The sequence below is a fragment of the Podarcis pityusensis genome (assembly GCF_964106645.2).
Source record: "Podarcis pityusensis genome assembly, chromosome: 5".
NCBI lineage: Eukaryota > Metazoa > Chordata > Lepidosauria > Squamata > Lacertidae > Podarcis > Podarcis pityusensis.
The window spans coordinates 16,359,773-16,373,348 of NC_138032.1; the positions used below are offsets into that span (position 1 = coordinate 16,359,773).

The 13,576-nt window shown below is 50.5% G+C and overlaps 2 protein-coding genes across 9 annotated transcripts in view; one reads left to right on the plus strand and one right to left on the minus strand.

The window, feature by feature from the left end:
* LOC308478297 (uncharacterized protein) overlaps positions 1–13,366 on the minus strand; it is a 241,812-nt gene extending 228,446 nt beyond the window's left edge. For all 8 annotated transcript variants that reach the window (XR_013987025.1, XM_081007739.1, XM_081007741.1 and 5 more), the window contains exon 1: positions 12,959–13,366. Coding sequence is in view for 7 of the 8 variants with exons in the window: in XM_081007739.1 (XP_080863865.1) it covers positions 12,959–13,044 (86 nt within the window). In the remaining variant the exon portion in view is untranslated. The remainder of the gene's footprint in view (positions 1–12,958) is intronic.
* LOC308478371 (uncharacterized protein) lies at positions 1,271–7,303 on the plus strand. The gene is made up of 2 exons (XM_081008027.1): positions 1,271–2,145; positions 4,525–7,303. The coding sequence occupies exons 1-2, from the start codon at positions 1,419–1,421 to the stop codon at positions 5,532–5,534; spliced, it is 1,737 nt and encodes a 578-aa protein (XP_080864153.1). The 5' UTR covers positions 1,271–1,418; the 3' UTR covers positions 5,535–7,303.
* Positions 13,367–13,576: the final 210 nt, after the last annotated feature.

Here is a 13,576-nt window from a genome sequence, read left to right on the forward strand (position 1 = left end):
CTTCTCCGGCTAGCCCCACGTTTCCCAGCTGATCCTGTCGTCGTTGGAGCCTTTTTTCTTTTGCCACGTGGAGCTTCAGTGCAGCAGGCACTGATCTTTCCGGGCGAAGCTGCAGCTGCTGTTCGCATTTCGAGCTGAAATCACTAAAGGAAATTTAATTCCTTCTGGAGTCCAAGCTCCACTTCAACTGCAAGCTTTCTGGGGCTGAAATCACTCGCAGAGCAGCTTCAGTTGCAAGCTTTCCCGGGCTGAAATCACTCGCAGCGCAGGGGTGGGCTTTATTCTCATAGGTCCTTTCGTCTGAAAGAGGCTGCTTGGCATAGTTCAGCGCAGCTTTTCTCCACATCGGCTTAAGAGAGGTAAAGGCAACGGTAGCAGCTGACGTGTCCTTGTCTAGGAGGTATTGTGCACCGGCTGCTCTGCGCCAGGGAACACACGTGAGTTGAAAAATCTGGGAGAGTCCAGGGGATCCTTTAGCAGCACGCCGGCTGTGTGTTACTTGCCGCTGAAGCTAGTGAGAAGGGGCGGCGGGGTTGCTTAGTAACGATCTCTTCCTAATAGCCCTTTAAGGGGCCACGTGACCAGGGGGGCGGCCGCCATTTTAATAGGGGCAATTTTTCTGGGAATATTCCTTTAAATCAGTACAGGTCTTCGTTTTGAAGCATTGAAAAGGGGAGTGAGGTGTGTGCCTGTCGGCCTGTGACTGGTGTGTATGGTGTAGTATGATTTGATTTGCCGATTTGATTTTATTTAGCGCGCCCGGGTTGAGGTTTATTGTTTCAAACACAGGGGCAGGACGCTGGCAGCCAGGGACAGGAAGTTGATAGCTGTGTTGCTTGGTAACCAGGAAGTTGCGGCCGCCATTTTGAGCTAACCACGTGGTTTGGCCCGGCGGCCATTTTAGGTGAGGCACTCTGTGGTGGGAATTGGATACTCAGTGCTCAGTGTGAGTGCTTCTGCTGTTTATTGCTCTAAGGCTAAGCACAGGAGGCTGATTTTCATAACTTCTAGGCTTATCTCCATGATCTTATCTCCCTGTTGTATTTAAATAAATTCTAATTTGGTGCGGAAGTAAATTTAAAGGGAGATTTAAGGAGCAGTTTAGATCTGCAAGGTACTGCATAAGGCAACTCAGCCTGCACTGCTTTCCTGCTTCATTACTTTATATTACTTTGTTGATATTATTTTACTTTGTAAATAAAATAAAATAAACTAAAAATTAAAAAGCTAATAAATAAATAAATAAATAAAACTTGACGTATATCAATAACAACTATAATTTTGAACGCATAGCTATTCTTTTACTGGATTGCTCTGCTCACTGTCTGCCTCTGTTTCCTTCTGAAACTACGCACATTAGTTGTGCGACGTGGTTGGTGTGTCATTGATCAGGGTAAGCAAGAGTCTTAATTCGCATTATGTCTGGTCAAGGAAACCAAGTAAACTCCACTGCATCTGGGGGGCCTCAGGGGAATCAGGAGGAGCCCCAACCCTTTGTCATCCCAAGTAACCCTCAAGCCTTGGCAGACTTTTTCACAGCGTTTCAGGACTTCTATAGGCATAGATCTTCAGGACAAGGGGCAGCAACACCGGCAGCGCAAGCGACAGCGGCTCCAGTGCTGGCGCCAGGGGCACCATCGGCAGCAGCACCGATGGTGGCGGTATCTGTACCGGAGGCACCAAGAGCGTTCACACAGGATTTCATTCCGGATACACAACTCAACGAGGTGCATCTTCCCGGCACTTCTGCAGCCACGGTGGCAGCGCTGAAAGCAGCCAAGGAGACAACACCCCGGCCCAAAAGGAATACCCGGGCACAGTCGGCCGTCCCGGGCAAGGCAAAAGGGGCCCCGAGGGGAGGCAGAAAGGGTAAGGCTTGCGTTCATTGTCCTGGGGCTACTAATCTGCAAAAGGATCCAGGTGTTCCGAGTCTCTTTCAGAACCCGCCACTACAGACGGCACCAGCCGAGGGTGCCTCAAGTTCTTCTTCCGACGAGGAAGCCCTGGGGACGCAAGCAGCGCAGGCGATCACCGTTCCGGATCAAGCCATACCCGAGAGCCACTCTGGGAAGAGGAAAGAGAAGAGGAAGCACACCTCAAAGAAGAAGAAGAAGTGCAGGCATTCGGATTCAGAGGATGATTCAGGTACCTCTTCTTCTTCCGATTCGGATAGCGATGCTCCTAGGGAGGAGTATTGGGGCCACAGGGAGGACTGTGTGGGGCTTCCTTTATGGGTGCATGAGAGAAGGGCCAATTCCTACAGAAAATCCTTTAACGGGACCCTTGAATGGAAGGATGGCGCATTGGTTCAGGATGTTAAAACGTCCACTAATCTGTCTACGGATTTCATCGTAGGCTCTCATTTATCTCCAAGAAAGAGGAATAAAATCCTCAATGGGGACTTTATAGATATATTCAGACTGATACCTCCAGCAAAGCTTATGGGTAAAGGAGAGAAGAAGCGCAAGTATGGTAATCGCAGGTACAGGACACCTAGACCCGAACGTACTTTTGACAACTGGCTGGATGGGTTCCAGGTGTTCATGGGCGTCGTCAGCGCGGCTTATCCAAAGCGGGCGATGCACTTGATTGCGTACCTGGCTCATGTCAGGAGGGCACGGGATTTAGCGGGAGATATTGCTGCCCTAAATTATGATGAAGATTTCCGCAGAAATGCATCACAGTTGTCGTCCACGCGCTGGGATCTGAGGGACCAAAATTACTGGTCAGAGCACGTGGGTCCCTTCGTGGAGAAGAAGCCCCAGGAGTCGTCAAGATCTTGGAAGACCACTGCTAAGCAGAGGCGACTGTGCTGGGAGTACAACAAGGGGGTTTGTGCACGGGCTGTCTGTAAGTACAGCCACGAGTGCGAAAAATGCCTTGGTAACCACCCAGCCACTGCCTGCATTAAAGGGAGGCAGCCCTTTCGGGGTGGGAGAGGCGCCTATAACCAGGGACCGAGAGGTGGCCACGGAGCGCCATTTGGACCCCAGGGTGGCAGACAGTAATTCCAGTCTGGGCTTAGCCTGGTCCCCCATCAAGTTGACCCCGCTAAAAAACCTTTTAGACCTTTACCCTAACAGGACGGCAGCACAATACTTATGGGAGGGATTTAGTACTGGTTTCAGGATCCCAGTAGCCTTTCCCCCCAATTCAGGTGATCCTCCAAACCAAAAATCGGTGAGGGAGATGCCCGAGGTCGCCCAAAAGAAAATTAGTAAGGAAATTAAAGCAGGAAGGGTAGCCGGCCCCTTCCTAGTCCCTCCAATTGAAGGCCTCCATATATCCCCGTTAGGCATAGTCCCCAAAAAAGCGCCCGGTGAGTATCGCATGATCCACAACCTTTCCTACCCAAAGGGGGGGTCCGTCAACAATGCGATACCACAGGAACTCTGCACAGTTAGATATGCCACGTTTGACCAAGCGGTACAGCTCATACGCAAGTTCGGCAAGGGGGCGCTGCTGGCAAAATGTGACATTGAGTCAGCCTTTAGACTCCTGCCAGTTCATCCGGAAGATTTCCGGTGGCTTGGCTTCAAATTTGAGGGGGCGTATTTTGTAGACAAGGCAATGCCCATGGGCTGCTCTGTGGCCTGCGCAGCCTTTGAGGCATTCAGCACCTTCCTAGACTGGGCGCTTCGCTTTAGAACCGGCGCCGAGGGCGTGTCGCACTACCTGGACGACTTTATCCTCGTGGCCAATAGCAGGCTTAAGTGCTCAGAGCTCCTTGAAGCCTTTATATCATTAGCAGGGGAACTGGGGGTTCCTCTAGCCGCCGACAAAACTGAGGGTCCGGCTACGACAATGGTTTACTTAGGTATCGAGCTGGACACTGTCGCTCAGACCTCAAAACTTCCCAGGGAAAAACTCATCGCGCTTGGTGACCTGATTCGGCAGCTGCTCCCCCTAAGAAAAGTTACACTCAGGCAAATCCAGTCACTGTTAGGTCACTTAAATTTTGCTTGCCGCGTGGTTTCCCCTGGCCGCCCATTCTGCGGCCGCCTCGCGAAGTTGTCGGCAGGGCTGCGTTCCCCTCACCATAGGGTACGGCTATCCAAGGAAGTGAAGTCCGACCTGGAAGTCTGGTTGAAGTTCTTGCAGAACTACAACGGCATTTCCCTGTGGCAGGACAACTTGTCACTGCTGGTTGACTTCCAGGTCCATTCAGATGCTTCGGGCTCTCTGGGGTTTGGCGTTTACTTTAGGGGCCAATGGTGTGCTCAGCGCTGGCCCGCCGACTGGCAAGGGGGCCCCATTACCAGAGACTTAACCTTCCTGGAATTCTTTCCGATAGTAGTGGCAGTGCACCTGTGGCCGGAAACCTTTAGTAACCATAGGGTGTGCTTCCACACCGACAATCAGGCCGTGGTGGCAGTACTTTCCAGGCAGGTCGCACGGTCACCAAGGGTAGGCGTCCTCCTGCGTTCCTTCGTTCTCCGGTGTTTAGAGCTCAACATCCACTTCTCTGCAAAATTTGTGCCTGGTGTAAATAATGACATCGCGGACGCCCTATCTCGCTTTCAGATGGACCGCTTCCGCTCGTTGGCACCGGATGCAGAGCTTCTGCCGCAGCCATTCCCGGAACATCTTTGGAGTCTCGGGGACCAGAGGCATGGGGACCAGAGGCCTGGGAGCCAGAAGTGATGCAGGGAGTAATGGCCTCATTGGCACCTTCCACTTTGAGATCGTATAAGAAGGCTTGGTCAGATTTTTTAAAATTCCGCGACAAAACCCGAGCCATCAAGAGCAATGCCCCTCCCGTCAAGCCAGAGGTGCTATCTTACCTAGTTTACCTAAGACGCTTGGGCCGCGCCCCTAGAACCCTCAACCTTCAAGCCGCAGCAATTTCATTCTTTTGCAAGGCGGTATTTTCCACAGATCCTTGTGACGATTTTGTTATACGAAGGACGTTAGAGGGTTGGCGCAGGCTACAGCCCCCAAACTGCGATATGAGAAGGCCGATATCATTTGACATCCTTTCCCAAATCCATAAAAAATTGCGTGCAGTATGCTGGTCAAAGTACGAGGCGCGCCTATTTTCAGCGGCGTTCTCCATTGCCTTTTTTGGAGCTCTGCGCGTGGGTGAGGTAGTTTATGAAGCGGGTCGGCACGGTTTCTCCCGGGGCTTGCTTTTAAGCGATGTTACCCTGTCACGGGAGGACCTGGTAATACGGATACGCAGCTCCAAAACAGACCAGTACGGGAGGGGGGCTCTGGTTCAGCTGATGGCCACCGGCATGCCTGGCCCATGTCCAGTTAAAGACACGAGGCGCTTCTTATCCCTGAGGGTCAGCTCGGCAGGGCCTCTATTGATCCACGCAGATGGTTTACCTTTGACGCGTCACCAGTTCACTCGGGTCATGCGCTTAGCGCTAGCAGCATGTGGCATCCCCGCAGCAGATTTTGCAGCACACTCTTTCAGGATTGGAGCAGCCACCACGGCAATGCACCTGGGTCTTACAGCAGAAAGGATTAGGGACTTAGGTCGCTGGAAGTCTGATGCGTACAAACGTTATTTGAGAAAGAATTTGTGATGGTGATTGACCATGGCCTTTTCTCTCAATTTCCTACAGGTGACATGGGGGTGCGCGTCTGGATTATCGGGCACAGTATTGTGCATTGGGCCAGGGTCCGTGCCATTAATTCCGGTCTCGGGCCACGCTTGGGCTTTCCACCTGACATCACCATTTCCTGGGTCTCCCGGAGGGGAATGCGCTGGGCCGAGATGCTGCCGGCATTTAAGGCCAGAGCAGCAGTGGAGGGCCCCCCAGACGCTTTGCTGATACAATTAGGGGAAAACGACCTAGCCTACAGGAAGGCAGTTGATTTGCAGTGGCACATTTTTAGCGACTTCGAGGAGCTGAAGGCAGCTTACCCGAATGTCACAATTATTTGGGCCTCGCTGATGGAGAGGCGGGTTTGGAGAGATTGCAGGTGCCCGATAGCTATGAATAGGGCTAGGAAAGCCTTGGATCGGGCGGTGGTGCGTAGAGTGGCAGCCCTGGGGGGGTTGGTCATCGGCCACCCGGGCATTCGTTTCAACCTTGAGGCCCTCTACCGGTATGATGGCGTGCATCTTTCGGATGCTGGTAACGATGTTTGGCTGATGGATATTGCTAAGGGGATAAGGGAGTGGATTCAGGCATGAGAGTATTGGCGGCGAGCGACCGCTCGGTGGCGGTAGGCATTGGTAAGAAGGGGTTAAGAGGATGTGTTAGGGGGGAGGAACGCCATCACCTCCCCCCAGTGAACGAAGGGTGGTCCGTTAAAGGACTCCGGGGGGCGTGGCCCTGTCCGAAGCCTATGGAGGTGTGGGCCAAAGGCACGCCCCAGAGCGGTGACCCGGGGGAGCTCCTAGTCGACGTGCCTCGGCGGGAGACTCCCCCGATCAGTGTTAACCCTTCACCGTGCCTCCAGCAAATGGGCTGGAGCCGGATAGTCGTTAGGACCAATGCCTAAGCCAATGCCTCTCATTCCTGAATTCAATAAAGTTGTGGCCTAATTCGCCCAATTAACCTTAATTATGGTGTCTCGTGTGTTTATTTATTCTTGGTGGGGGGCGGGAACTCGCCACGCAAAGCCACTTCCAGGCCTGCCCCAGGAGGTGGGGTTGCGGGCATCACGCCCTTCCCCACGTGAGCGGGGGCTGGTCTCAGCCCCCGCGAGAGCAGGGGAATCCCATCCGGCCACGCCTCCCGGCCAGCCAATCGGCTGGCTGGAGGGGGCGTGGCTTGCCCTATTTAGGGCCGGAGCGGAGGGGGCTCGCCCTCTCTTCTCCGGCTAGCCCCACGTTTCCCCACCCTCCCTCCCTTTAGTTGGGCTTTAGGTAGGTCTGACTTTGCTATGGGCTTCGGCCTGTCGCCGCAAGGGGCATGGTAGGAATTTTTCCCAATTGGCAATTTCCAGCCTTTTGGTTTTTCGCCTACCTCGTAGCAACTCGTCACAACTCTTCGGCATTGGCGGTAGGCATTGGTAAGAAGGGGTTAAGAGGATGTGTTAGGGGGGAGGAACGCCATCACCTCCCCCCAGTGAACGAAGGGTGGTCCGTTAAAGGACTCCGGGGGCCGTGGCCCTGTCCGAAGCCTATGGAGGTGTGGGCCAAAGGCACGCCCCAGAGCGGTGACCCGGGGGAGCTCCTAGTCGACGTGCCTCGGCGGGAGACTCCCCCGATCAGTGTTAACCCTTCACCGTGCCTCCAGCAAATGGGCTGGAGCCGGATAGTCGTTAGGACCAATGCCTAAGCCAATGCCTCTCATTCCTGAATTCAATAAAGTTGTGGCCTAATTCGCCCAATTAACCTTAATTATGGTGTCTCGTGTGTTTATTTATTCTTGGTGGGGGGCGGGAACTCGCCACGCAATAAATTAATCCGAACATTAATTGTATGAATGCAATCAACATGCACTTTTTCTAAACTTAATGTAGCAATGGGAAGTGGGAAGCATTTAAGCCAGGTGTGGTTTTCCTGCAGCCTTCAAGTTGGTGAACTGAAGCTCCAATTAGTCGATTTTTGCACCTTCTTACTGAGACTTTGGCTGAGTGCATATAAACAACAGGACATGGGTGGCGCTGTGGTCTAAACCACTGAGCCTAGGGCTTGCCAATCAGAAGGTCGGCGGTTTGAATCCCCGCGATGGGGTGAGCTCCCGTTGTTCAGTCCCTGCTCCTGCCAACCTAGCAGTTCGAAAGCACGTCAAAGTGCAAGTAGATAAATAGGTATTATGCCGGCGGGAAGGTAAACGGCGTTTCCATGTGCTGCTCTGGTTCTCCAGAAGCGGCTTAGTCATGCTGGCCACATGACCCGGAAGCTGTACGCCAGCTCCCTCGGCCAATAAAGCAAGATAAGTGCTGCAACCCCAGAGTCGTCCGAGACTGGACCTAATGGTCAGGGGTCCCTTTACCCTTTTCCTTTCACCGAGACTTACAAAGCAACCTAGCCCTTCATAATAGCAACCCTTATAAATGTGTGACCGTCTTAATATTCCTGGCCACTTTTGCTCCAAAGCACGCCACCTCTTTAGATAGTTGCAATAAGGTTAATGTAGCAAGTAACGCGGGAAGCAACTGCCACTATTTACCTCAGATTGTGTCATAAAATCTTTAAAATCGTTAAAATACAAAGCCGTCACCTCTCAGCATCTTTATCGTAGAAAAACATCACATCCAGGTTTGCCTCCCAGAGGACATGACTAGGAGAGGGGCGGGAAACCATTTTACAGCCTGAGGGCCTCTCACCCTTTGGGGCAAGCATCCAGGGGCCACATTCCAGTGGGTCCAGAGGCAAAAGTGGGAAGAGCAACAAATGGAGATTTTGACCTTAAAACAAAAGGCTGGTGTCTCCGCAGGCCAAATACAACCTCTCTGCCCTTCCCCAGGCAAAGAATGAGACCCTATCTGAGTTCAAGGACCCACTGCAGCCAGGCAAAACCACTCAATGCTGCTACAAAGCAGGCATGTTGAGGGGCTGTGGCTGGGGAGAGTCCCATGGGCAACACAGAGAGAGGCTTGAGGGCTGCATTTGCCCCCCAGGCCAGAGGTTTCCCTGCCCTCACACTAGGAAGTGATAGCCCTGGCCTTTAATATTAGGAGAAAGGTGAAAACTAAATAAAGATATGTTACCACACTAATTTCATATGTTCTCACTCAGGAGTGGGACTCTCCAAAAAGGTTTTAGTTATCTCAGAAGAAAACAACCCTGAAGTGAACTTCAATGTGTTAGGCGCATGCTAACACCAATTATCACCCAATAATCAGAATACGAAACTGGTAGCAACAGTAACCACATGAGTCATCAATCTTTGTTAAGCGCCTCACATAAATACCCTAAAACAGGTTTCCTCGACCTTGGCCCTCCAGATGTTTTGAGACTACAATTCCCAGCATCCCTGACCACTGGTGCTGCTAGCTAGGGATCATGGGAGTTGTAGGCCAAAAACATCTGGACGGCCGAGGTTGAGGAAGCCTGCTCTAAAACAACCCCCCCGTCTTTTCCACCGCTGTGACCCATCTTTGACCCCAGCACCGTGCACAGGAACCACTTTAAGTTGTTTACTGTTTACTATGCCCATTATTCTCCTCTCCCCCTTGGTTCTCAAACTTAATCCGTTCCAGAAGTCTGTTCCAAAACCAAAGTGTTCCAAAACCGAGGCACACTTCCCCATAGAAAGTAATGCAAAATAAATTAATCCGTTCCAGACTTTTAAAAACAACCCCTAAAACAGCAATATAACATGAATTTTACTATCAAACGAGACCATTGATCCATAAAATGAAAGCAATAAACAATGTACTGCAGTCACACAGTCAATCAGTCAGTGGCTGAACTGGGTTCCACACAGTCACAAAAACAAAAAAAAAAGAGCCGCAAAAACAAAAATGCAAAATAGCGAAAACAGACAGACCTCAGCAATAACACTCAAAACGGAAGCTCAGAACAGAAGCATGGCACTCAAAATGGAGCACGTTCAGCTTCTGAAAAAGGTTCACAAACTGGAACACTTACCTCCAGGTTTGCAGTGTTTGGGTTCCAAGCTGTTTGAGTACAAGGGCATTTGAGAACCAAGGTACCATTGTACACTTTCCCTCCCTTTGTGCTCCCTAGTTTCTGCTGTTGTCCCTCCTTTCCCTACTCTTAAGAAAATGAAAGTTACCAGGAAAAAACCATTAAAAATGGGACATGGCCCTGGTGAGAGCCATGTTAGGTTCATCTGTGACCTAATTACGAGTCCTGATTTATTAGTAGAAGACCTGTACCGAAATTTATTTTCAAAGGTGGATAAGGTTCACAGGTGAGGACTATGCTATCTCATGTAAATAATAATAATAATAATACCAAAAACCAATATACATTTCCCAATGGAAAGCTGTAGACATTGGTCACAGGGGGAAAAGGAAATTAAAAAATGACCCAGTCCCAAAATAGGAGCACTATCATGGGGTGCTAAAGATGCAGTGACAATCTATGACTTCTAATATCAACAAAAGCAGTTTGAAACTGTGAACCTGCCCTTTAGACGCTCCGCAGAATAAGTCTGCCTAAAGATGGTTGCAAGAGGTACAGACAGCAGCCTGCTCCCTCTTCCCTTCTCCCCACCCCCCGCCCTCACCGCAAAGTTACACATCTCCCTAATCGTTTCTCTGTTCAATAACCTCCGGAGACCTGAAGTCTGCAGCTATTGCACAAAGCAGCTGTCAAGAAAAGAAATCCAATTAAACTTTTTGCCATGGGGCTGACCCCGATTGTAGGCTGCAGTATAGACCAGACAGTGTCACTCAAGCATTAGGTAACACACAAGAACAGGCAAGGCACTTCACACAGCAGGCACAATGCCACACTCTTTGACTCCAGTTAATTAATGCAGCATAATTACAGCCCTCCTGATTCTAACCTCTTGTCACAGCGGCCAATTCAAATCACCACTGCATATATGAAGCACATACTGAAATTATCATTAAGAGCAATTCGATCATTTTATTACAGAAGATGAAATGTGTCCTGTCTCCAAAGCCAGAAGATCAGGGACATGCTATGGGTTTGTGCACACTGGTGACGAGTTACCTCTTCCCTTCCTATGGTTTTCTTCAAGCAGTTTTGTTGGTATCGGCACTGACCATGGTTTAAAGCGGGTTTGCCTCCAAACAATGATTAATGTCACTGGGAAGCTGCAATTAAAGTAAGCTATGGGGAGGAAGAAATTCGTGCAGAAAAGGGGAGGAGTGAAGGGATGCAAACTCCTGCAACCCTAAACCGTGGTTTGGCGATCTGGACCGCCATGTCTGCACAGAACCTTAGACTCTGACTATAAGGATAGCAATAAAGGCATACTGTTGGATAACTAAACCATGAGGGCATGCCATGTATGTGTCCTGCCCAAAGGATGTAGCATTTAGAATACTCTTGGTCTGTCTGGAATAAAATTAAAGTCGCTACATATCACTTGAAAGCAAAAACAAGCAAAAGCAGATTGCATGCAATGTTGCAACTGTAAACACGTTTGATGGAAGCTTCCTCCCCTAGCTTCCTTCCTACATACACCATCACTCAAGAAACCCAATGCAGGAATCTGCCTTTTAGAAAGAGGGAGTATTGGTCCATTTAGCTTAGTAGAGCAGTGGCTCTCCAAGGTTTCAGGTAGGAGGCATTTCCAGCTTTACCTGGAGATTCCAAGGAATGAACCTGGGACTTCTGCATGAAAAGCAGATGCTCTACCACTGAGCTATGGCTGTTCCCAAAGGGTCTAACAAAAGAATTCACTTTGTTTTTGGTGCTCACAGCAAACACCAAAAACAAATCACATGGAAGGAGTGCGCAATGTGAATCTCTGTTACACATGCACAGAGCTAGAAGCCACAACTTATCAGGGTTTTCCACCACACCTCCACACGGAAATGCTTATATAGTATGCTTTTCTCAGCCATGACCAAAGGATAAGTGGTCACACTCTTGTCAGCACAGACGCAAAATGCATGTAGACATTTTGTCAATGCACAGAGCAGCTGTGAATTCCACAGAAGCCAACAAGAGTCCACAAAGTGAGGGCATTTACAACTGGAGTGAGATACCGCCTTAAGTACTTTGGGAGGAATTCAGCGTCGCGCTAAGGTGACTGCTCCATCAGTGCAAGCATTCCTGCTTGCCGGACAATCTGCTGTCTCCCCTCTACACAAACCTGCTATTCCAGGGTTTCTCCTGACTCTCCCAAGCAGATTTGGAGATAATGGAGGGCAGGGGGAGGCGGAGAAATCATGCAGGGGGAGGAGAGGGGATCAAGTCCCATTGCACTAGTTTCTGCTAGCACAACAACTTACTTGAATCTGGTCCTTTGTCTGAAAAATGCTTATTGACTAAAGGGAGTAAAACTTCCCTTGCTCCCAAAGAGCAAGGATGCCTTAATTTACTAAAGCAGAATGCCACAGATAAACTTGCACATGATTAGTCTATTAAATCGTGAAAAATCACCTCCCCCCCCAATGCTTACCTCCCTGTCTTGCATTCAGGAAGTTCCTGGTTCAATTCCCAACATCTGCCACACCATAAACTTAAAGCGCATCCAACACACATTTGAAGTACATGACTTCTCCCAAAGAATCCTGGAAACTGTAGCTTCCCCTGGAAAAACTGCAGTCCCCAGCACCATTAACAAACTACAGTTTGTAATGCATGTGCTTTAAATGTGTAGCTGGATGTGCTTTGAATGTATGGGGTGGCTCTGCCCAAGAACTCTGCCTGCGACCTTGTACAGCCATTGCCCATCAGACTTGACAATATTGGGAATAGAATGGATGGACAAACTTGGCAGGAAGCAGATTCCTATAGGGACGGTTTCACTTTAGCAACAGCACCCTTTTATTAACCTTCCTCATTCACAGGAACACAGGAACCTCCTGCCTTGTACTGAGACAGACCTCCATCTAGCTCAATATTGTCTACACGGGTGAACAGCAGCTCTCACGGGTTTCAGGCAGCTCTACCTGGAGACACTGGGGATTGAACCTGGAAACTTCTGCATGCACAACAGATGCTCTCCCAATAAAACTGCTAATACATTTGCAATGCTAAGCAGGGACTGGTGTGCTTTTGAATTGGATGGGGGGGGGGATAGGGTCCTATGTTGAGATTCCGGCAATGCAGGGGGTTGGACTAGATGACCCTTGCGGTCCCTTGCAACTCTACAATTCCGTGATTAAATAAAGAGGCTGCAATCCTAGCCATGCCTAAATTTAGGACTAAGCGCAGCTGAATTAAGATGAGCATACGCCCAGGTGAATGGGGTTAGGATAGCAGCTTTAGAGAGGGGGGGAGCAAAACGGGAATTCCAAGACATTCCACCCTTTGTGCGGGGATCAAAGCGACCCGCCCCCGCTCCGTTTCCCTCCCCGCACAAAACAAGATGCAAAAGGACTCTGAGCAACCAGCTCCCCCTTCTAAGGAAAAAAAAGACCCGTCCGCTCCACTCACATGCCCTGCTGAAGTTGCAGCGGCGCGCTGGGCGAGACCACCAGGCTGCCAAGGATGCACACGAGCCACGCTGCGCTCGGGGTCATCTCGGCGGGGCTCCAGGTCGAAAGCCGCCGGCTGCAGGTCTTCAGCTGCCCGTCCCGGGCTAGCGCTGCTGCAGAAGAGCAGCGAGCTGCGGGAAAGTTGGCATCGGGGAACTTCAGAGGGGACGGTCGCTGCGCGTTCGGATTAAGAGGGATTAAGGAGGTTTAACAAAAAAATAAAATTATTTTTTAAAAATCGGGAAGCGCTGCTGCACCGGCGGCGTACGGGGGAAGCAACCGATGAGGGCAATTTCCTTCCAGCTTTCTGCGTCTCTCCTCGCCGCGCAGCTCGCCAGCCCCGCGCAAGCAACAGGCTCCGCTGAAGCTCCACCTCCCAGGCGCAGCTTGCAGCCCTCCAAATCATTTAAAGCCTCCGCCGAGCCAATCACGCCTTTCCAAGTTCCTCGCCCCGCCCACAATTTGGGTCGGGGGTGGGAGGCGCGCTCTGCTGGGATTCCTAGAAGAAGAAGAAGAATCCGTCAACGGGGATGGACTATCTAATGCTGAATTTACAGCCCCACGTGGGGGAGTCAGG

What these genes read in the sequence shown, in the direction of transcription:
- LOC308478371 (XM_081008027.1), top strand. Translation starts at nt 1,419, where the DNA reads ATGTCTGGTCAAGGAAACCAAGTAAACTCCACTGCATCTGGGGGGCCT. An exon ending in GGATTCAGAGGATGATTCAG is followed by an intron (nt 2,146 to 4,524) that starts GTACCTCTTCTT and finishes TCTCGCTTTCAG; the next exon opens with ATGGACCGCTTCCGCTCGTT.